General features: G+C 45.0%; 1 protein-coding gene across 2 annotated transcripts in view; it reads left to right on the top strand.

Moving 5' to 3' along the window:
- ISM1 (isthmin 1) overlaps nt 1-23,015 on the top strand; it is a 79,324-nt gene that overhangs the window by 30,827 nt on the left and 25,482 nt on the right. For both annotated transcript variants that reach the window (XM_078056929.1, XM_078056930.1), the window contains exon 2: nt 21,153-21,392. In XM_078056929.1, coding sequence (XP_077913055.1) covers nt 21,153-21,392 — 240 coding nt within the window. The remainder of the gene's footprint in view (nt 1-21,152; nt 21,393-23,015) is intronic.

The raw sequence follows: 23,015 nt of genomic DNA, 5'->3' as shown, positions 1-23,015 counted from the left end.
AGAATAGTTCCCCTTACCAGGATCCTAAAAACAAACTGCCAGTGCAAAATCAAAAGAGGGCAAAAGGAAAGGTGTGTTTGACCGAAATATCAGATTTAGAAGCATCTGCCTTCCCTCCTGTGTATCGCATTAATTTCCTGCCAGTTTTTCTATTGGAATGCCCCCCTGAGTTGCTTGAAATTGAAAATCAAGTCACATTTCTTTAATCAGCTCTAGGAAACAGTGGAAGAAGGGGGTGGTGGAGAGGTTTTTTTTTTTTTTATGAAAATTTCTAAAATCAACAAAGCCTAGGTAAAAGAGTATGCACAACTTTGGGCCATGAGGCTGGGATTTTAATCTCAAAGAGCATTTGTCCCCACCATCTCCATGCCAGTTAAGTATTTTCCTCCCTGTATTAGTTACCTCTTGTTCCAAAATTTAGCAGCTTAAAAAAGGACATTTATTATCTCACATTTTCTGTAGATCAGGCACTTGGGCACAGCTTAGGCTGACCTGATTTTTTAGTGGAATGATTCACAGTCATTCAACAACCCCCGCATTATAATAAATGTTCTACTCTGTTGATTTTTTTTTAACCGTCCCAGGGCAAAAGAGGGAGTAGAACAGAGATTTTTTTTAAGAAGTAAATAAATAAAAGACCATCAGGGGCAGGAGGGGGGCCCGAATCTGCAATTTTTGCTCCTCTGTGAATTCACCTTTTCAACTTACCAAAAAAAGCAGCATCAGGAAACATTGTGCTATTAAATGTCACCTTGTGTGTGTGTGTGTGTGTGTGTGTTGCTATCCCCTGATTCACTTCTGACCATGTGATGAAGTAAGTTATCATGTAGCTTGTAGCCTACACAGGTCAAGAGGTTTCTAGTGACCCAGGACACTTTCACCAGATGCCTTGGTTGGAACCACAGGCATTTCTGTCGGGAAAGTGGTGTATGTGGTGTGTATGTGGTGTGTGTGTGTGTGTGTGTGCGCGCGCACATGCGCACACCTCAGAGGAGGAGGAGCAACTTAAAAGAGAGACTCAGGCATGAAGGGTAATTATTTCTCAAAACCCACTGTCCAGACCTCTGTAGACCATATTCTGAATTCAAAATGATTTTCAGCCAAGCCATGTTTGCACCTGGGAACTGTGAACAGTCTTGAAAGCTTCATAAAGGAGATGTAACTTGACCATGACGGAAGTGACTTACAGCCCCAGAGGCTCAGATGTATTGACAGAAGGTAGTGAAGTAGGAAAGAATTATGGTTTTCAAAAAGTTGGATCCTGGTTTCTCTTTTATCTCAGTAGGATGCGTGTGTCCTCGAATAAAGCCCTCTAACCTCAGTGCAAACGTGATGTTCTTGCAACAGGCCTTGTCTGAATCCCTTACTTTAGTGAGTCTGATACTGAGGAAAGTCAGAATTTCCCCTATGGCTTGTCTATGCTGCATCAGTATTGTGGTTTCCAAATACTGTATGAACCTGATTTCCCAAGTGCCAGGTGGGCCATGCAGTTGATGGCGACAGCAAAAAGTGCTGAAGGAATTAGCTACTGGGTTACTGGAGGCTAAGGCTGTGGTGCCCCATTCATATTAGTAAGTTTCTTTGTACATGAATTGTCAGAAGACTTTATTCTCTAGCATTTAATCCCTTGGTTCTCCTTCAAGAACATTTCTTGTTTCTCCACTTGAATTAGCAGCCTGATGTCCAGCAGCAGGTTATTATCCAAAAAGCTGACTGTGACCTGCCCATAGTTGGTGGTGCGTGAACTGACTCAGAGAGGCCGTGATCAACTGGAAAATTTGATATAATTTTGACAAGCTGGTGGGCCATTCATCTTAGCAGTGAGGTGTCTACACTCCGTAGGAAGCTATTTTTTTTATGTAACACTTTGCCTGACATAGTGCTTCAGGGTCAATCTCAGAAGGGTCTTAGGTTTAGCCAAAGCACGCTTCATCGTTTCCCAGCAGGTGACTTCATAATACGTGAGGCCATTGAACTTCACCACTTGAGCCAGGTCCCTTAACACGAATTTCTATAAGCGTTCCTCTCATGTTCCCTAGGACGAATTTTGCTTCTCCTTTCAGCCCACGTCTTTCCCCTTCCTGCACCCCGATCCCCGTGTTAGAGTGACAACTTCAGAGATCCTGAAGGGATGTCGCATGATGGCTTTGATGCCATTCCTCTGATCCCACAAGATGTTTGGGAGTGGGGGAAAGTGGAATAAATATATTTTTATCTACAAAGCATAGCACTGGCTTTGGATTTACCATGAAGATACAACTGGGAGACAGGGTGAAAGTATATGATGTAAGGAAGAGAGGTGATAAACACAAAACTGGTAGAAAGGGCTGTTATTTCTGAAGCTGCTTATATAGTAGAGAAAGCTGTTTGTATTTGGGTGAGATAGGCTACACACCATGAGCCAAATTCTGGCCCCAAGTACGTGTGGTCAGCACTTGAGCCCTGGAAAGAATCTGACTTTGCCTTTATCCAAATATTAGTCATTGCTGGGTGGATTTTTGTTGGATGATTTTTTTGAAAAGATAAATAAAATGAGGACACAAAGACCTGGAAGAAAAGCCAAGTCTTGCAGGGAACAGGGCTCCTAATGATCTTCCACTTCCATCAAGAGGTACAGAAACAGGCATGAGTGAGGGCCAGTGGTGAACCTGTCCATTTCACAGGTGGACCAGGACTTGGGAGCTGGTGCAGCCAGTCCAGTCCCCAGGGCCTCCTGCCTCCTCACCTCTGGTTCTGCTCTGCCTCCAGACGGGAAGCCAGAACAGGCCAACTTGAACCTCTCCATGCCCTGAGTGGATGGATGGGGCAGGACCACACGGAGTCCATTCTTCTCCAGCAAAGCCGTGATGCGTTCCAGGCAAAAACCCAATCTGGGATGTTTTGGCCCAAAGGAAACATTTACAACCAAATTATACACCTCGGAAAATAAATGCGCTTTCATTTTGGAAGGATACCCTGCCAGGCTCTTTATTATTTGCACCACAATCATAAAGTTGGTTTTAATCTCTACAGTGGAATGCTGCTGGGTTGGCCAACTGGCAGGCTCTGGCGGTTTGAGTGGGGACCACTTCAGCCTTAAGAACGCACAACGGGAAGCAGGGGAAGTCCTTCTTCTGCAACATTTTTCTCAGGATCCATCATTTGGGTTTTGGGTGTTTTTTTTTTATTTTGTTTTGTTTCTTCTGGCACATTCATTGCAACTTCAAAGCAGACCTCTTTTTTCTTTCTCTTTTCTTTTATTCTGATTTTTGAACATTCCTGGGGCCTTCCAGAAAAAGACTTAATGTAATGTTTCCTTTCTAAATTGATGAAAATCCAGGAGTAGGTCCAAGAAAGGCTATAATGGATTTCCATTGATTGCTTGAAGGGGAACTGGATATAAAAAACTCGGAGAGAACAGAGGGAAAGGGCTTATCGAGCAAGTTCTCCTTTTCTACCTTAACAAAGACATCGGGTGATTTAAACCTGCTGGGAATCTGCTCCCAGGATTTATGCCACGAAATGACCTTGTAGATATGGCAGCCAGGAGGCTTCGAGTTTCTGGGATGGCCTGGGTCTCATATATTTTACACCGTTATCAGATTATGTGCTGGCTAATGTGTTCTGATTTAGGGTTTGGAATAGGAGGTGTTCCTACCAGTGTTTAAAAATGTGGCTAGTACTTGTAGTCAGGAAACTCCCCTAGGAGCTACACAGAATTTTGCATTTGTTTGGAAGACATTAGGATGAAGTCCTGTGGACACATGGAGCTTCAGAATGCAGAGTGGAAGCCGCTAGAACAAGCAACGAGCAACGTTTGGTGCTCTTAGATTGGGCAAATCGTGGCAGCGCAGCTAAGAATCCTAAGTGATTCCCAAATTTGGTGGCACCACAGAAACTCCGAGATCTTTGAAAAGTACTGGTGCCTGGGTCCTATTCCAGACACCCTGATTTAAACGGTTTGGGGTGTGACCTGGGTATCAGGAGGTACAGCAAAGTTTGGGAACCCCTGCTGGAAACTATAAACTCCATGAAAGCAAGAATGGTGTCTGTCTTCTCATCATTGTATTCCCAGTGCTTGGGGTAGAGTAATTGGCCCTCAATAATTACATGTTGAGTGAGCAAATGAATAAAGGTCCTGAAGTTCATCTGCCCACATACCATTCGAAATGAATCCCAGCAGCTCTTAAATATTTGAGGTGGTTTAGGGTGGAATGCGAGTTAAGTTCTGGGTCTTCCTTGCCCCCATCTATTTTATCCTCTGTCTCTCTTCTTAAAACATCCTGAGAATGATTTTATAAGCTCTTCCTAGGTTACTTTTCATCTTCATGGCATGGCCGTGTCCCAACTGAGGACTGTTGATTGCTTTGTATTTTCTATAAGTCAGGAATTTATACCTGGGGTACCCTGCACCTTGGGTTTCCCTGTCCCTCCCTGTGATACCTTAATTATCCAGAAATGGATCAATCCAGTTCTTGGCCAGCAAATTCACAGGGGCTTCTCTCACCCGCTTTTAATGCACAGTTCTTGTTCTCTCGTTCTGATGCTGAAGGCTTCTACTACGCACTGTGCCTTCGTCCCACCTCACCCCCTCCCACAGACACCGAATCCTGGCAGTGGATAAGTCAACTTCCATTGTAAAAATGTTTATGGAGACTGTCAGTTCTTAACCTTAAAACTGAACCATGCTGTTTGTATTTTTCCAAGTGATGGAGAGTGTGAAGGACTAATGAAAATGGAGCGTGAAGAGATCAAACATGCGTCGTGGAATCTTTGTTCAAGACCTAGGACGGGAGCAATTCCCTTGGGGAGGGGCAGGAATTCCAGGGAATGGGATCCTCTATTAGTTGGACTTGAGGCCTGAGATCCCGGTCAGGGAGTGAGGGAACCAGCAGTGGTGTGAGGGCGGGGGGAGGGGTCATAAGATGCTTTCTTTTTCTTCTGAAAAGCAAGAAACTGATTTCCTTTGGTCAGAGAATGAACAGACCCACTTGTAACAAACTCTATCTTCTGACCTTCTAGAGCCTGCTTTCAAAAGTCAGGATGTTGAAAGTCATTCGTAAGTTGATGGAACCTGGCATGTGGGAGAAGTTTCTGTGTACTGTGTGCCTTTCCTGTAGACCGCTGGGGAGGGTGAGCATTTGACTGACTACTCATGATTTGTTTAAAAATGGATTTTTCTCTACCTAAAAACCAGTCTTTCCATCTGCAGACTTGGGGAGTGAAGGGGAGAGTCCGAGCTGAAGCCAAGAAATGGCATTTTCACAGAATGAGGTATAAATTTGCTGGAGGAGAGGAAATCTCTGGTTGCTGCACAAGCCCTTTCCAGTCAGGGCCTATGGGGGTTGTCTGAAGACAGCATTCTCTCGGGTTGGATTCATCCATCAGGCTTCTGTTTTCCAGAAGGTCTCCCTGGGAGAATAAGGAGCAAGTGTGCAGGGGAACTGGTGAAGGAATGCTCCTCGGGGGTGTTTCCCTTTAGAATGGGGCACATTTTCATGGTGACTGCTGCGGATAGGCTGGGAACAGATAGATTTGTTTCTTCAACTTCACACCTGAGTCATTCTTTAATTTCCTGAAAAATTGCGGGTTAGCTGTTGGACAGTTTGGGATTTAACCTTGATGATGGATTTGCTGTGTGGCGCTTTTAGGGCAGTGGGGAGCTCTCAGGTTTGAAAAGGAGCCACCTCCAAACCATGGTAATAGGCACTTGGCATTTGGGGTGCCTGAAGGAAACTCTCAGTCTAATTCTCTCCTCTGTCTTCTGCCTTCTTTCTTCCCTCTTTTCTTATATACTGATTGATAATTTCTCTTTGGCCTTCCTGAGGGCCCCCTCGTGGGCCTTGTTCAATCTGCCAGCCCTCTGACCTAGAAAAGTTTATCTAGTAGACAATCAGGGCCCAAGCCTGTCCCTCCCCATGGACCCACGTAGCTTATTCAGAGATAGATACACGGTGAAGGGGATGTCAGTTAGAAACCCTTTGCTGCCCCATTCGGGACACTTGCTACCTAAGTGAGCAGGACAAAGGCTAGAATATATTGATGCCGGGGATAAGTGGGAAGCAAGTCAAATCTTATAGTACACCCTCCACCTTCAAGGTTCTACCTTTTCACCCCGTGTATTGGTTTCTAATGTCACCTGACTCAGCAACAGCTTCCTTCACCCAGGGACTCAGGAGGGCGAGGAGGTCTGTCCTGAGTGTCCTCACTGGGGGGTTGGGGGGAAGTCCCTGAGGAGTGGGTGACAGCTCAGAGGGTCTCCCCAGGCTGGACTGGATGCCTTGGGGCTAATTTGCTATTCACCTGATTACATTTCCCCAGTAAAAATACACCAACCATTTGAGAGCCCTTCATTTCCTGAAAGTCTTTCCCTTTGCTAAAGTGACTATCAGAATAATAGCTCCGTAACTACTACTCAGCTACCTGTTCCTCATATTTTCCTGGTTAGAGCCAAGGATCTCAGATGTTAGCCTGCATCTGAATTACTGGAAGGGCTGGTTAAAACACGAGCTGCTGGGCCCCACCCCAGAGACTGATTCTGCAGGGTGGGGCCTGAGAATCAGCATTTTTCAAGTTAACACGTAATGCTGATGCTGGGGACCACACTTTGAGAACAAGTAGGTTAAAGTGATAATTCAGCTTATTACCAGCTTTCTGTGAGCTTGGTGAACACGTGTATACACTTATGTATCCATACTTATAAATATGTGTATCTGCAAATCAATATGTATCTAGACATACATATGTATCATCTTTGGATTCTTATTTGACATTGAAGAGAAGCAAGTAGATTCCGAAAATGTTCAGAATCAGAACTGAATGTACCTGGGCTCCTACCCCTCATTTCCTTCCGAGTCTTCTTTCTGTCCCTGCTTCCCAAGCCCCTCCTGCCCTATGTTGCTGGTACACTCCCTGGGTGTTGAATGGTGAATCGGTCATGCCCAGGTGGCTGTCCCCTTTGGTCCCTCCAGTGCAGTCTCTACATTCTCTGTCTGGGCAGAGAGTAAAGCCGGGCACTGCTCATGATGTCACTGGGAGGCAGGTGCCTCTGCCATGTCATGTTGGGCGGAACTTGGGGTCGCCTCACAAGTGGAGACCAAGCCAGGAACTGAGGTGGCAACTCTAAAGGGTAAGGCTAAATTTTTGTGATTCCATCGTGGAAAACTGGTGGACAAGAGCAATACCACGGAAGCAGTCAATTCAATAGGAAGCCCCAGCTGGACCCTTTATGAGTTGAGCGACTTTGGTGACATTCTCCATTCAGTTTTCTCATCTGTACAGTAGAGGTGGTGTGCTTGTACCCATCTGATGGGGAGCTTTGGGAGGCACTGAGTTGATGCATGATGAGTGTTTGGACAAGGCTAGCACAGAGAAGACATTTCTGAAAAGGTAGCAGAGGTGGAGGAGTGCTTACAACTAGGGAAGATAGGAGCTGAGTGGGGAAACATTCAAGAGAAAAGATAGATACCTCTGAGTACTAGAAAGGCTAATGAGAAAAAGGAATAATGAAGAGGAGAAGAAGAGACCTGTGTTTACTACAGAGATGCTCCCCATTTGACAGGTGAGAAAATTGAGCCACAGGGAAGTAATGTTGGCAAGGTGAAGCCCCTCTTTTTTCAAAAACTGCATTTCCCTGTACCCTTTATTGTTCAGAAAATAGCAGTAATATGGAAGTGTGGCATCTTTAAGAAATATTCGTGATCTTGCCAATTGCCATTGCTCTATGATTCATTCTGTTTTCTTTTCTTTTGGGTTTTTGGTAGTTATATAAGCTCTGCATCTAAGTAACATACACACCAAAGGGAGCACAAATCACAGTGCACAGCTCAATCGATTTTCACAAAGTGAACATACTGCGTGACCAGCTCCCAGACCAAGAAATAGAGCATGACTGGTGCCCCCGAAACCCAAGGGCTCCCTTCTTGTCACTAGCACCCCCGGGGTCACTGCTGTCCTAACTTGTAACAGCCCTGGTTCATTCTGCTTGCTTTTAAGCTTTGTATAAATAGAATAGTATGTTTTATGTTCTTTGGTATCTGACTTCCTTTGTTCGCTATCATGTTTGTGAGATTCATCAATGTTTGTTCATTGATGAACTTTGTTCATTCTCCTTGCTCCACAGCGTTTCATTCTGTAACTAATTTATGCCTGCATTTCACTTATACGTTCTCCTGTGGATGGCCAGCCATTGGGCCCCTGGTACTTTCAAAGGTCACCCCAGACTTTTAGCAGGCATGAGGAAGAATGTGATGGCACCAAATGCTAATCTCCGAAGCAACACATGTTTGAGGCCGGGCTCTTTGTGACCTATCTTGTCTGTTCTTTGCCTCATCTGGCCCTCTGAATAGCTGTCACAGTGTTTGCATGAAGTACTATGCACCATTCCATTCTTTTTTTTTTTTTTTTTTTTAGAGAGAGAGGGGGGAGGGGGAGGGGCAGAGGGAAAGGGAGAGAATCTTAAGCAGACTCCCCACTGAGTGCAGAGCCTAATGTGGGGGGCTGATCCCAGGACCCTGAGATCGTGACCTGAGCCAAAACCAAGAGTCGGATGCTTTACCAACTAAGCCACCCAGGCACCCTCATGTGCCATTCCATTCTTAACTTCATCTCTTCTCTATGTATATATACACACATATATATAGATAGATTTTTTATTTATGAATATATATATACATATATTTAAATATATACTTTGTTTAGTAGGGGGAGTCCTGGACTCATTTTCCTAGGAAAACTCATACTAGCCCATTCATTCTCAACTTGTGCAGTGTGACTATATATATATTTATTTATAAATATAAATTATATATATAATATATAAGTATATATTGCACATGTTAATGTATAAAATCAGACTGCCCAAATGAAGAGGCATTGGGCTAGTATAAGTTTTCCTAAGAAAAAGAGTCCAGGACTCCCCCACCAAACAAAGTGGGGGAGCAGAGTTGAGGATGAAATCAACAGTGTGCTGCAGGTCAGTATTCTTGAGCCATCCCCCTGGAACTGCTACCCCTCATTACCCCTGGACAGGAGCCGCAGTCGGGGGAGGATGGGGACTTCTAGGGGCTGCAGACCCTCTTAGCCTCAAGAGCACCTCCAGAGGAGGAATTAGGACAGCAGGGCACAGTGGGAGGAACAGGGCTGTGGAGCCTACTTACTAGCTAGGGACCTCTCTGACTCACCTTCCCCATCTCTGGAATAGGGGTACTCATGTCTACCTCAAATGGATGTTGTGAAGGTTCGATTTAACGTCCAGTGCCTCGCACGAGTGATCACGTGGTTTTCCCAGACATGTCCTGCGTGCCCTATATCTTCTCTTTCTGTCTCTGGACCCAACGTTTGCCCTTCTCCATCCTAACTTAGGCCTCAGGTACTTGATCTGTATGTATTACATCAACAGGCTCCCTTGCTCTGGGGCAGCAGAAGAGGGGAAGAAGAGAGGGAGGGTGGCAATATTTAGCAAGCCTCATCTGCCCCCACACACCCACACACCACGCTCCTCCTCCCACTTTGGATAATGGTAACTTCTCCCTTTCCTTGCCTCTTCAGGCCTGGGGCTGTAAGATTGCCCTGGCTTTACTGGGCATGGGTACTGCAGTATCATTGGCGGTTTCCAGCGTCTTTGATCAGACATCTGTAAATTGTTCCTTTATTAAGCTCTCCCTGGCCACCCAGTGCCTCAGTGCCATCCATTTCCTGCCCAGATTCAGACTGATACATCCTAATACCATGGTGTTTATACTGGGGAGGGTAGTAAACCTGTAAGCATGTTCTCTGTTGCAAACCGCCCCTCTTCATGACCGCCCCGAGAAAGCAAGCTTCTGAGACCCTTGCTGTCCTCTTTTCTTGAACTTCACCTCACTGAATGAGTTCTATTGGGAGAATTATCTTTGTCAAGAACAACACTGGGGGTTGCCTTGTTTCCCTAGGGTCAGAGTAGGAAATTGTATGGGTGCATGGAGGTAATAAAACGGTTGAAAGTAGTGTGGCTGCCCACTGGCACATGGCCTTCCACCCTCCCTCCACGGCCCTTCGTCAGAGGAGAAATCCCAAGAGAAGTCCTGTTCACACACCATGCTTCTCCACACTCATTTCAGCTTGCTGCTGCATGGGACCTGTATGCAGATAGGGGTCTTTTAGAGAAAATAAAAGAACATAATATGGTGCTGTAAAAGATTCAGTACATGCGGACTTGAAGTCATTAGTAAGAGTCTGGATCATTTTACTTCCTTACATTGAAAGCTTCCACTCCTAAGGAATTTCCCACTTCTACCTTGCATCTTATATGTGTGTAAGCATTTTTTAACTTCCCCAGTGGAGTCTGAAGTCCTTGAAGAAAAAACACTGTCCAAAATATGGTTTTCATAATGTTAAAAACATGAGTCTGATACAAATATGAAAGGAATACATATCAAAAATTAATTTAATTAATAAGGGAGCTAAGATGCTAACGCCAGGTCAGAGGACTTGAGGAACACATATTTAAAACATTACTTAACAAAATCATAAGGATGTAAATTTGTAAGTTAGAAATAAAACTGATTAATGTCCTATAGGGCAATAAGTAAGCTTTCAGTTATTGTTTCTTTTTTTCCCTAGTTTTATTGATACACAATTGCCATATAACGTTGTATAAGTTTAAAGTGCACAACATAATGATTTGATATATGTATATATTGTGAAATGATCACCACAATAAGCTTGGTTGATATCCATCACCTCACGGAATTACATGTTCCTTATGATGAGAATTTTTAGGGAATTATTTCTACCAAGTCAAAAAAAAAAAAATTGGGGCACCTGGGTGGTTCAGTCGTTAAGCATCTGCCTTCGGCTCAGGTCATGATCCCGGGGTCCTGGGATCGAGCCCCACATCGGGCTCCCTGCTCAGTGGGAAGCCTGCTTCTCCCTCTCCCACTCCCCCTGCTTGTGTTCCCTCTCTCGCTGTGGCTCTCTGTCAAATAAATAAATAAAATCTTTAAAAAACAAAAAACAAAAAACTACTTATATTTCTACAGGATGAAAATGTACAGGTTAGCATGTAACATTTAGTCTCGGCCCTAATCAGTAGTAAATAATAGGTGAAACAAAGCTACCTTCTCCCGGAGAATTAGATAATCTTGAAGAGGCCTGTTGTCCTTCGGCCTGGTATGAATTGAGAGACCTGCAGACATCCTCTTGCTTTATTTCCAAGCTTTGGATAATTTGTCCTTCACAAGCGATGTGCCATTGAACTATCTCACCCTCCACAGAGCACCTGGCACAAAGTAGGTGCCCAGGAAGTGTTCGCTGAGCGAATCTAAGAAAGGAACAAACACCCCGACCATTTATAAAGAAAGGTTAGCCAAGCTAAGCTGAGGGACCACAATCGCCTGGTCTACCAGCTATCCACGTAGGGATCAAACAGTTTCCCTGGGAGAACAGACCAGCAGTCCAAATAAGAACAATCTGTATGGGCAGGTGGGGAAGCGAGCTAGTCCTGGTCTCTGCACGTCGGGCTGTAGTTGGTCTATGATGGCTTTATAATTGTTTTATAGTGTCAGTAGGGGTTCCCTAATAAATGGGCATTTGCTAGTTTCTGGCAGCCCACAGAGCTGTACAGGTGCATCATGAAAGTGAGAGGGGAGAACTGTTAAATCTCAGGCCTGAATCTTTGAAAAACCGGCAATAGGGCTGTTAACAAAGCAGCACACGTGATTGATGGAAGCGGTAGGCAGGGGGTTGTTTTCCAACAGATTTCACCCAGCTTGGCAGTTAGCAGGTGGAGAAGGTGAAGGTGTTCTAGCAATTTAAGATAGTAGTTACATTTTAGATATTTAGAACCATCAGTTTTTGTTTCATCTGCCCACCTTCAATTTGATGTTTTCAAGCATTTGGCATAACATTTTTTTTTTTTTGCATTGTTGGAAAATATTTTTCTCCAGGACTAGAGTCTCCTGAGGACTCTGTTCCTAGGATGTCAGAACTGGATAGATGGAGGGGTTGTTTTTGCAGTTCCCACTCCACCTCACCATGCCCATTTTACAGAAGAAATAACTGAGCCCTGAATTATTTAGCTTTTGCTGTATAACAAGCCACTCTGAATTCATTAGCTTAAAACAATGAACACTGATTCTTTTCCATGAGTCTGTGGGTCAGCTCAGTGGCTTTTCTAGACTGGGTTGACTCAGCTAGGGCTGGGTGGTCTAGGATGATCTCCATTTGAGTGGCTGGTCATTGGCTGGCTGATTGGGGCGGATTGCTCCGTTCCACATGTGTCTCATCATCCAACAGATTAGCCCAGGCCTCTTCACACAGTGGTCTTGGGATTACAAAGAGCAGCAAAAATAGACAAGCCCCAGTACACAAGCTCATTTCATTGGCCAAGCACTATGACAGTGTGGGAAGCAGCTACCCAAAGCATGGATATTAAGAGAGTATTTGTAGACATTTTTGCAAACCATAGGCACAAAGGTACAGTAACCTGCCTAAGCTTACAAAACTAGATAGGGGCAATGCTAGGACATAGAACCAGGCCTCGTACCTCCTGGCCCAGGCCCCTTCCACAGTACCATGAACCCTTTTCCAGGATTTCAAGGTAAAGGTCCAATTCCCTTTAAAACTTATTTTGGAGGTACTTGGAACATAGATTTATGGTAGGGTTCAGTGAAGGGTCTTGACTTTGGGTGTTGAAAGAAATCCATCTTCTTGATTAAAATAATAATCTGGGCAAGTGTCCCCAGGGTTACCCCCACCCCAGGCCAGCCTCTGGGGGTCTGCCATCTAATGCTCTTTGGTTCTGCCTCTCAACAGCAGAACACCAGCCTTGACCTGGGCCTTGGAAACCCCCCATTCCATGCGTCTCCTTGTCCTGTTTGACACCCTCCCACTCTGGCCAAGGGACAACTTTGATAGTTGGGCCATTTAGGCATGTTAATAATTTGGTGCCTCTTCAAATCAGGTCCTGGAAGATGGGTCCTGAACAGTTCCCCCTCTGTTTTCTTTGCTACAAATGGAGAAATCACGACTTGAAAAACCCTCAGTAATCCAGACTCATGAAATATTTGCTCAAAATTTGACATGGAGGGGAGGCTAAGCCCCACATGGCTAAAGGGCCCCCTGGTGGCCACCCTTGGCCTGTTCTCTACAGTCCTGAGAAGGTTAGCTCTGCCCTCAAACTCGGACAGCCCTCTCAGCAGACAAAACCTCCCTGTATCTTACTCTTGAGGAGTCTCACACCAAAAAGGACTCATCAAAGTGTGCCTTCTAGGCAGGTCCACCATTCCCTCTGAGAAAGGTTCTGGAAAATACAATTTCTCCATCCCCTTACATTTGCAGAGATGTTTTAGATGATGGGTGAAGGTTTCTTTTGGCCAAATTGGCTTCCGACCCTTGAGCTCTACTTCTTACATGTTTTCTTAGACTTGAAAGAATAATTTGTGTTTCACTTCTATTCATTCTTTAGCCTCACAGGACATAAAGGAAATGGGTCCTGGATAGTTCCCACTCTGTTTTCTTGGCCAGCAGTGGACAGAGCACAACTTGAAAAATCACAAATAACACACACATTTCCAAGATCAAAGCTGTTTATAGCAGTATCGGAGACAAGCCAGTGGGGTATTGACTTCCATTTTGTCAGCCAGCCCCAAGAGCCTTCCATTAAGGAAGAAGCACAGGAGTGGGTGGCCTGCCATAGTGACCCCTTCCCCCGTGGAACCAGCTCCCTGCTCAAATGCAACTAGTTGACCATTCTTCATGTCTTCTAAAGCCTCGCCTGGGATCATCAGCAGGATCATTCCCAAGCCCTAAAACAGACATTCTTGCAATACATTCTGCCACTGTAATGTAAGATTCCTCAGCCATTAGTCAGGCTTTCAACAGAAGGATCCATACCCAACCGAGATGCCACTTGAAACAGTGCATTCTTGAAACATGATGTGCCTGTGTCACTCGCTCCCAGGGTCGTCTTCAGGCTGCTACAACAAAGATTGAAGCATATTTCTGGCCATTTCCCCTCTGCCAGGAAGTTGCCGTTCCGTGCTTGCTGTTAAATAAAGCCACTGATACTGCCTTTGCTCCTGCTGCCTGGAGGGGAGCAATTACCATCACACCCGAACAGAGAGAGCAGAAGGTGGCCAGCCTTGTCATCTGCGTCTTCACCCGTGGGTCCTGCTTACTTCTTTCCGACACTTTGCAGACCAAGCCTCCACCACCCCCTACTGCCGCTCCCATAATGGTCTCGATGCTGTCTGCCCAACCAGGCCCTAAGAGCAAGCGCACCCCCCTGAGAAAGCCGACTTCACTGCCTGAAACTCATTTTGTTTATTCTGGTTTTCTCTTCCTAGAAGCGCTTGCTCCCCAATCATGTGTAAAGATAATCAGGGTGCCCTTTTATTCTTTTATCTCCCCAAACGGGGAAATTTTGCTCTTCCTTTGAAATACCACCAGTGGCATTCTTGAACTTATTTTTAGATGCGTGGAAGTGTTCCAGACAAAAATCGATGCCTAGCGCAGATAAAGCTCTGAGTTCTGAATGTGTTTATCGTGGGTAGAAGAAAAACGGAGTGTTTTAATGTGAAAGGAGCATGGCCATATGCCTGGGTGCAGTATGGCTTCCTTTAATCTGGAAAAAGGAAACAAGCATTGTCGATAATAATATGCAGATGTCCAGCCCCAAATGAGGACATATTGCTAATTAGCTATATTGTTAGTATATTTTAAGGAGAGAGGCTGCAGTGACATTAATTATAATCTCTGTTGTTTGTTGTTCAAAGTCTATGAGACCAAAAGCATTGCTAATAATATCTTCTTTAATATCTTCAATAGACGATGCCTAGATGGTTTTTTTCTTCAGAATCCCACATAAAAGCCACATTGGGGGTAATGAGGCCTGTAGCCTGAGCCTAATTAAAATGAAATCTAACTAGGCCCGTAGCCATCATTATCATCAACTAGTACTTATTGGGTGCCCCCTGAGCTTGTGGAATTGGAGGGTGTGGGCTTTGAGATTGCAGATATGCTTGTGCTTTGCCCTCCAGAAATTTGCCATCCCGTCTGCCTCCAAGAAGTCTGCCTGGTTGTGTTAATCTGGGAATAGTTACCACAGCCTTGTAAAGAAAAAAAAAAAAAGCACTAAAACCTTCCTAACCAGCCACCAATTTGTGCCTCTTCTGGAGGTTCTGGAAATGGTCAGATAAGCCTTCCCCCCCCCCCCCCCACATACCAGCCTTTGGTAGATGTTTGCAGAATAGGGCAGGTGCCTATTTGCAGACTGGGACAATGATGCTTAGCACACGTTTCCCAAAGGTGGACCCATCACCGATTTCCACAGCTTGATTGCCTCCCTGTGAGCTGATCACCCTCGTTTGCCCTGTGTCCCCCCAAAAAACTTCTCCCTCTCTGTCTGCCTATGTCAAATGGCCAGCTGGAAACTCTGAACATCGTGACCACTTTGACCTCGAAGGGGCTGCGGCGACCCTCGCTGGTCGCGAGGATAGCCAGAATGAGCAACTCCCCGCCATGCAGTGGCTGGAGGCAGTGGTTGGGCCAGTGATGTCCTGGGAAGAAAGGACGCAGATGATAAAGCATCTGGCTTATCATCTTAGAAACTGTCCCCAGTCTACGGATGAGAGACATTTTTCTTCTCTGTTCATCTTGGTAGAGCCTTCCCAGGGGCATTCGGGACCAGCTACTGAGAGCTGGGAGGAGGGAGGAGATCCCAGCACCCCATAGCTTCAGAAGCCTCCAGATGACCCAGAAAATGCCACCAGGGAAGTGATGGCCTGGTGGAAAATCACAACACTATGACAGAAAGCTTTCAGACCAAAGGTTAATGGGTTGAGATCTCTGTGCTGGGCCTGACGCTTATATTCTTTAACTCCGTGATATCTTACTAAGACCGCAGAGTGGCCCCACTCCATCCCAGCTCGGATGCCTTTTGGGTCTCTATGCCAGGCCCTCCCATGCCCTGGGGAGCCTGCACCCATTTGCTTTGCCAGGACTGTGGGCTCCGCTGGCCCACCCACCCCCACCCTGCTCTGTGCTTTGCACCTGCTTCACTTGCTTCACTTTTGCTTGCCTCTGCAGTCTCGGCTCAGACATTATTTCTTCAGGCAAACCTTTCCCTATTTTTAACACCAATGTTCCAAGTAACGAGTGTCATAATTCCTACCTCAAATGGTGACAGTATTTTCCATGCTTTCTCTTTTGTGTGTATCGTCCTAAGTTCATGGATTTGCATGGATTTTATGTGCAGTGGTAAACTACAAACTTTGTTTTGACACCCGAATTGTCTAATCTTTGTGCAGAGGGCACCCTTTAACCTGGCTCCTATGTTCTTTTGGGAGGGCACCATTAACCACTAAAAGCTTCCTCATTTTCTGGCGCATCCAAGTATCCCAAACTCACCTATACTTCCCTGCTCAAGCTCTGGAATCAGCGGGCCATTTGTCCAAGGGGCTCTGGTTTCTTTTCGTGAGGGCAAACTCCTTGAAATTTAATGATAGGATTTTAAGACAACTTAAAGGAAATATTACATTACACAGTGAGGAATACACTTGAGAAATGTAATATGCAGATGCTGACACAATGAGAAGACTCTGTAAACGTCTGGGGAAGGGCATAGATGGCAGAATGGGCATATGTAGCCTGGCTGCCACTGTGAAGTTCACCACGATGACTCACTAAATGCCCTGTCGGTACCTCTGTCCGCTGCCGATTATGTGCATTGCACAGAACCGAGCACCCAGCTTTGAGTCCCTTCACTGAACAGGGCTTTTCCCTTTCCATTGGTAGTCACAGCTCTAATATTAAGTCACAACAGGGAACGTGGCTACTGGTCCTGCAGCATTGTCAACGTTAACATTAATGCTCGGGGCTGTGGTAAAAGAAGTTCAGAGGTCACCAGTCCAGGATTCCTATGATGGCTCTACCCTGCCATCCCAGACCCAGGCTCCCCTATCTTTCCGCTCAGCCATCTTCAGAGACTAGCCTTCAACCTCATGACTGCCAGCAGCCTCATTCACTTGAAGCACTTGTATCTGCATTCCAGGTAGGAGAAAGTATAAGAGAGAAAAGCAAAAGGTAAACTGACCGCCTCCCACCCAGCAGTCTCATCCAGCACCTTCTGCTTACATCTCATTGGGTGGAACTGCTTCACATGGTCGCTCCTGGCTGCAGTGGTTGCTGGGAAATGTAGCTTTAGCCAGGTACGGTGCCACCTGACAGGAATACTGAGTAAAAATAAATGAATGAATGAATGAATGAATGAATAAATAAATAAATAAATAAATAATAGGGGGATAGAATTGGGTAGGCAATTGCAATATCTGCCACAATACTGCCATCTAAGGCAAAATACATGGCTCCCATTTTATTATTTTATCAGAGTTGTTAACATTTTATTACTTTTTCCCCCCATTTTAGATAAGAATAGTAGTAAAATAACGGAGGGACAGGACAGACTTTATGCACAAAGATGGGGAGCGTCAAGTAGTAGCTATATAATTTGGTCACTGTAGATCGCCTGCCTCAGCTGTTGAGCAGTGCATGTGTATAAAGCACATAACAGCCTTAGTGCTTCGGTTCCTCTTTTTATTGGTAATCCCAGCTCCAGAGAGAACAGTGCGACCGGAGCTGCAGCACCGATTGAAGATCAGCTCAAAGACGCATTATGGGTAAAGAAATGTTTTCTCAAGCTAAGCCAACCTCCTCATGTCATGTGAATTTAGGCAAAATGATCCTGCAGCACCACAGAAAGCATGGCGACGTTTCCTTTCTTTAGCTCCCGGACTTGCGCAAAATAATGCCTTCAGAAAAGAGCGTTTGCTTTTCTAAATAAAACACAAACTATTTAAAATCTTCATTTTGTGGTCCACCCTTCCTGAGAATCTTCACTCTGCTAGCATAACTTAAGTAGGACATTCAGCAGGTGAGCTCGTTGATAGAGATGGAGTGATGGCCATCAACCAAGACCTCCGGAGCGGGGGGGGGGGGGGGGGGGGGGGGCGTGGCTCTGCAAGGAAGACGTGCAGTGTGTTCCCCCAGAGAAAAGATGAAGAAAAGGCTTTCTCCTGCATCGTTGGTGGATCCTGTTTGCTGCCTCCCACCCCAGACGTAAAATTTAGATTTTCAAAATAATGGCTACTCCCGAAACTTGTTATTGATTGAATAAAATGGAGTTTCATTTTATATGAGGCATTGTAAGACATCCTTCTATCCTAGGGCTTCCAGTTTCTGGAAATTTGGGGCCATGCCATTGCTGAGAGCCAAGGTTTCCAGTTAAATATGTTTTGATAAAGATGCAAGAGGAATTCAGATATTCAGAGATTGTCATTAGTGTTTCTTTATTACTTCCCATCTTCCAAATGCTTTATGAACACTAAGCTTGTTTGGGGCATGGGTGGGGGTATTGGGAAAAGATGGAGAAATGCCACAATTGTGTGCAGAACTCAAGCCAAAACATACTTTAGCCCCAGTCTATTCCCGGCAGAGGATCTTTTGGCCTGAGCTGACCAGCCGATTGCCCTAACTCTACACTTCTCTCTCTCTCTCTGTCTCTCTCTTTTCATGTGTAGACGCAACCCAACTGAGTTGTCTTGACCATCCTGCTGGGACAGCATGGGACTCTCCTTATTATCTGCTGTTTTACATGGAGGATCATTGAGCCACAGAGAGTTTAATGGGTTTTCTTGGTCCATGGCTAAGCCAGGATCACTCTGTGGTGGTATATCTCCTACCAAGAAATTCCAGAGTCAGACCAAGAAACCAATCAGATTCAGTCCTTGGTTTTTGAGCCATCTAAACAAAATGCCAAATAGCATTTCCTATCTCTTCTCCTAAAATGTGAGTTTTAAGAGTAGAAAGTGTACTTCTTCACAGGGTAAAAGAAGGAGAGCTCCATTTTGAACCCAGTTAAGCAGTGTATCCCAGTTACTACAACAAAGTTAGGGCTGGATATGCAGGCAATCCCTGAAGCAATTGGCAAGCAAGCCTTGGTTCCCTTCTGAGAGTTATACTCACAAATCCTCTGCAAGAAATTCTCCATGAGAATCCAACTGTGCTCACTAACACTGTTGGAGAAGTTTTAGGGTTGGGGATCCAGGAAGAAGAACAAGAGAACAATTGCCTTCAGTCCTCACTCCTTGGACTATGATAGAGAGAACTCTTATGTTGAGGGAAGACTTAGCATGCTCCTCTCTCTCTCTCTCTCCTTCCCCTGCTCTCCTTCCCTCCCTTCCCCCCCCCCCCCCATGTGCTGGGCTCAGTCTCAGCATAATACATTTGGCCCTCATTGCATTGAGCAATGCCCGGGAATGCCAGGGCAACTCCCTTTACGAGGATGTGCCCGGAGACAAAAACCATGGCAGAGAGGGGCCTGGAAAGGTGAACAAAGACACTGCCCTTGGCCACATTTCTTGAGCAAAAAAGGGAGGGCAAGCACAAACATGATGACGAGCATTCAGGTTCTCCCCGCTGTGTAACTCTCTAACTGCATGTTTTAAAGAGGTGAGAGCAGACAGGCTATCTCTGTCTTGCACTTGCAGGGAAGGGTGACCCAGGCCCTTGCCGGAATCTCTGTCTGGGGAAGGGTCAGTGTGCAGCCTGGTGGTCCCTTGCCCTCTTGGCATATTCACCAAGGTGGTCTCTGCACCAGCACGTTTATTCCTCAGCTCCATTTCTGTTTAAACGATATAGGAAAGATTCATGCCTTCAGATTAACTCTCTAAGAAGATATTTATCTGCTGCATATGTTTCATCCTCTGGCCGTTCTTGACCTTTGGTACTCGGAGTCGGGAGAGTTTTGATACCAGCTGTACCCCTTTGGCTGGGTCAAAGGCACCTCGGTGGGGCAGGGAGTGCGTGTGGAGACAGCGTGCTAGAATACACACTCCAAAACCCCAAAACATGCCCAAGAATAACAAGAGCATTAACCACTGACCCAAACGCTGGTGAAATTCTATCTCTACATCTCCCTTCACCAGTAAACATGAAAATGCTATCCCTGAAGGGATGGAGGAAGCCACCAATGAGAGGTCCAGGGAGAACAAGAGGAGGAGAAGGGCTGGTTTGGGAAAGAAGTCCAGCAACTTCTACACTCTTCAATCACTACAAAAATTTTACCCAAATGACAACTAAATAGAGACATTTTTTACCAGCTGGGAAAAACAACAGACTTGCACTTTTCTTTTCAGAATAAAGGCATTAAATTTCAAAATGCCTTCTTGTCACTTTTTCTTTGGCTATCCCCGTCTCTTCCTCCTCGTCGCATACTGTCTTCCCTCCTTCACTCCATACCAGCCTCACTGGCCTTCTTTCTGTCCCACAAAGAGGCCAAGTTCATCTCCAGGTCAGGACTGTCTTACTTGCTGTTTCCTCTGTGAGAATGTTCCTCCCCCAGATTGCAGCAGGTGTTCAGGTCTTGCCTTCCCAAATAAGTTTTCCCCAGCAACCTGTCTAATGTTGTCTCTGGCCACTGTCCATCATGTTCTTCTTTCTTCTTACCAGTCACCACTTTCTGATCTGATTTTATTTGTCATATTTATTATTTTGTTCCCTCAATTAGTTGTACACATTAAGAGAATAGGGCCCACATCTTGTTCATGGCTCTATGTCCTGTGCCTAGAATGTGGCTGACACTTGTTGACTGGATGGATGGAGAGATGGATGGATGGATGGATGGATGGATGGATGGATGGATGGATGGATATAGTCAATGATTTGGCTCAAGCATTTTATCCAGTTTGGTCAGATCTTTTGTTCCATGGCCTGCACCAAAGAAACAAGCTCTGGACACGGGGGCTATAACTAATGCCAGAGTGATTAATTAGTTGAAGCTATGAGAAGGAAACCATCATTTGATTCCAGTTCTGAATGAACACCTATTCTCCTCCAAAATAGCACTTTCGTGTTGATGTGCTTCAATGTGTAATAAATATCCCATAACATCTTAGTCCTCAGAAAATTCCCAAGTAGCAGGCTGGGAAAAGTTTCCTGATGATTTGACTTTTTGAAGATGGAGTAACTAAACCAAGGGGAGTGAAGATGAATTGAGAATACCATTCTGGTTTAATTCCAGCCACGTGAATTGTCTTTGCTCTTGAATTTAATGGACTGTTAAGGGGGGTATTTTCAAATCATGTGCCTCCTATTTATTTGTCCGTTTGCTTGTTTGTTTGTTTGTTTGTTTGTTTTAGAATAACCTCCACATGGAAAGTGACTCTACATCAGAAACGAGCTTTCCTTTCTCCAAAGAAGCAGCAGGGGAACATCTGGACCACCAGGCTGCACACCAACCCTTCCCCAGACAGCGATTCCAGCAACAGCCTGGGCACCCTTCACTGCAAAGAGATGGCCCCAGATCCTTTCTCCTTGACCTACCAAACTTTCCAGATCTTTCCAAAGCTGACATCAATGGGCAGAATCCAAATATCCAGGTAACGTTCAGGAGTTGAAAGGTGGAAGAAAATGAAACAATCTATCTTTTTGTGTCCTGATCTGATTCCAAAGCAACTACTACCTTACCTCACTTTTTTTCTTACCCCCTTATGAATCTGGTTAACAATCATATTGGCTCTGTAAGAGCAGTGTTCTATTGCATCTGTGTGACACCCTTGATTGGGAGATGCACCCTTATTTTACGCACCACTAAAAAAAGAAAACACTGATAATTAAAGTAGGACACACCAATGATTACAATACATCCTGCTCTCAGAGATGTTGAAATGTAAAAACAAAGCAAAATTATATGCCCTGAAATTGATAAAATATGGTAGCTGTAGAAAAGGCCAATTTAACATGGAAAGTACACTCAGCAAAGTATAGTATGATTTCAAAGGTACTCAAGAAGGCAAGCCCTCAAATATCTCTTAGCTTGCCTCAGACACCAGCAACTCCTTCAGGAGGTGACAACACTTCAGTTGCTCTAAAATGTAAAAGACTGATTCAAAAAGTTGGATGAGAGGAAGGGAGGTGAGAACAGAAGTTCTTAGGGGAGACATGAATCTGTACCACTAAAATGGGCTAGGATGAAGCTGAAGGAAATGGGAGGTTAGGGAAAAGTGTGTGTGGGATTAAAAATAATAACCCTCATCTATGCTGAAATAAACATGCTTTACAAAGCAAATGTTGATCTGATTTGACTCTTCCAGCACCCTCATGAAGGAGATGAAGCACAACGTCATTTTTACATTATCAGTAAAGCAACAGGTGCTCAGGAAGTTCCTATTTGGTTTGCCCAAGGTTACATGGCTAGTAAACAGTGGTTGGAGTTCAAATCTAGGCTCTTGGGCTCCTGAGAATACTCACCCTACCAATCCATGTTTCAGAGACAAACCTGATTTTGATTTTTGCTTGTACTTCCTTCTGTGTCTTCCCAGAGATGGTGCCCATGATAGCCAAGGAAGGGGACTAGTCAACAAGGCAACCTCATCCCTGTTGTAGCTCCTGTCCTCATTTGCCTGTTTCCATACCCCTAAGCTTTGTTCTTGATTCTTTTCATTTGGGAAAGGGCAGCATTTTCTTATTCTTCCCCTCTGCCTCAAATTCCAATTAGCTTAACATGGCTGAAAGTTCCTGAACCTGACCTCAGAGCAATTGATCCTTAATTAAGTTAACTGTCCCTCTCTCCAGACTAACATTCTCTGCATGACACCATTTTAGATCAGATTTCCATGGTCAGAGTTGTTTTGCTCATCACACCAGTGTCATAGTGGCTAACAAATGTCACTGAGACCATACCCCAATTAGAATGTTGACCAGCCCCTACTGGGTATAAACTGCTGTGTTAGGGTTATGGGAAAGTAAGAAGTGTACGACCTTCTCCATCCAGGAGATGACATAGGTATGAAGGTTCCAGCTACCACCCAAGACAGTGCCAAAGGGAACATGGAGACAGAGGAGGAAAAATGCTATGTTCCATTGTAAACAGGTCTGAATAGGCAGGAAGAAGTAGGGCAGGATAATGTTGAGGGTCCAGAAGTGAAAAATGTTCAGAGGTCACTCTTTGACGACCCATGAAGAGAAATCACTGCATGCACCTGTTAACATTTCCAGGGAGT

This window comes from Halichoerus grypus, chromosome 10, assembly GCF_964656455.1.
Source record: "Halichoerus grypus chromosome 10, mHalGry1.hap1.1, whole genome shotgun sequence".
Classification (NCBI taxonomy): Eukaryota; Metazoa; Chordata; class Mammalia; order Carnivora; family Phocidae; genus Halichoerus; species Halichoerus grypus.
The sequence above is the reverse complement of the archived record's forward strand: the minus strand, read 5'-3'. Positions and strand labels throughout refer to the sequence as shown.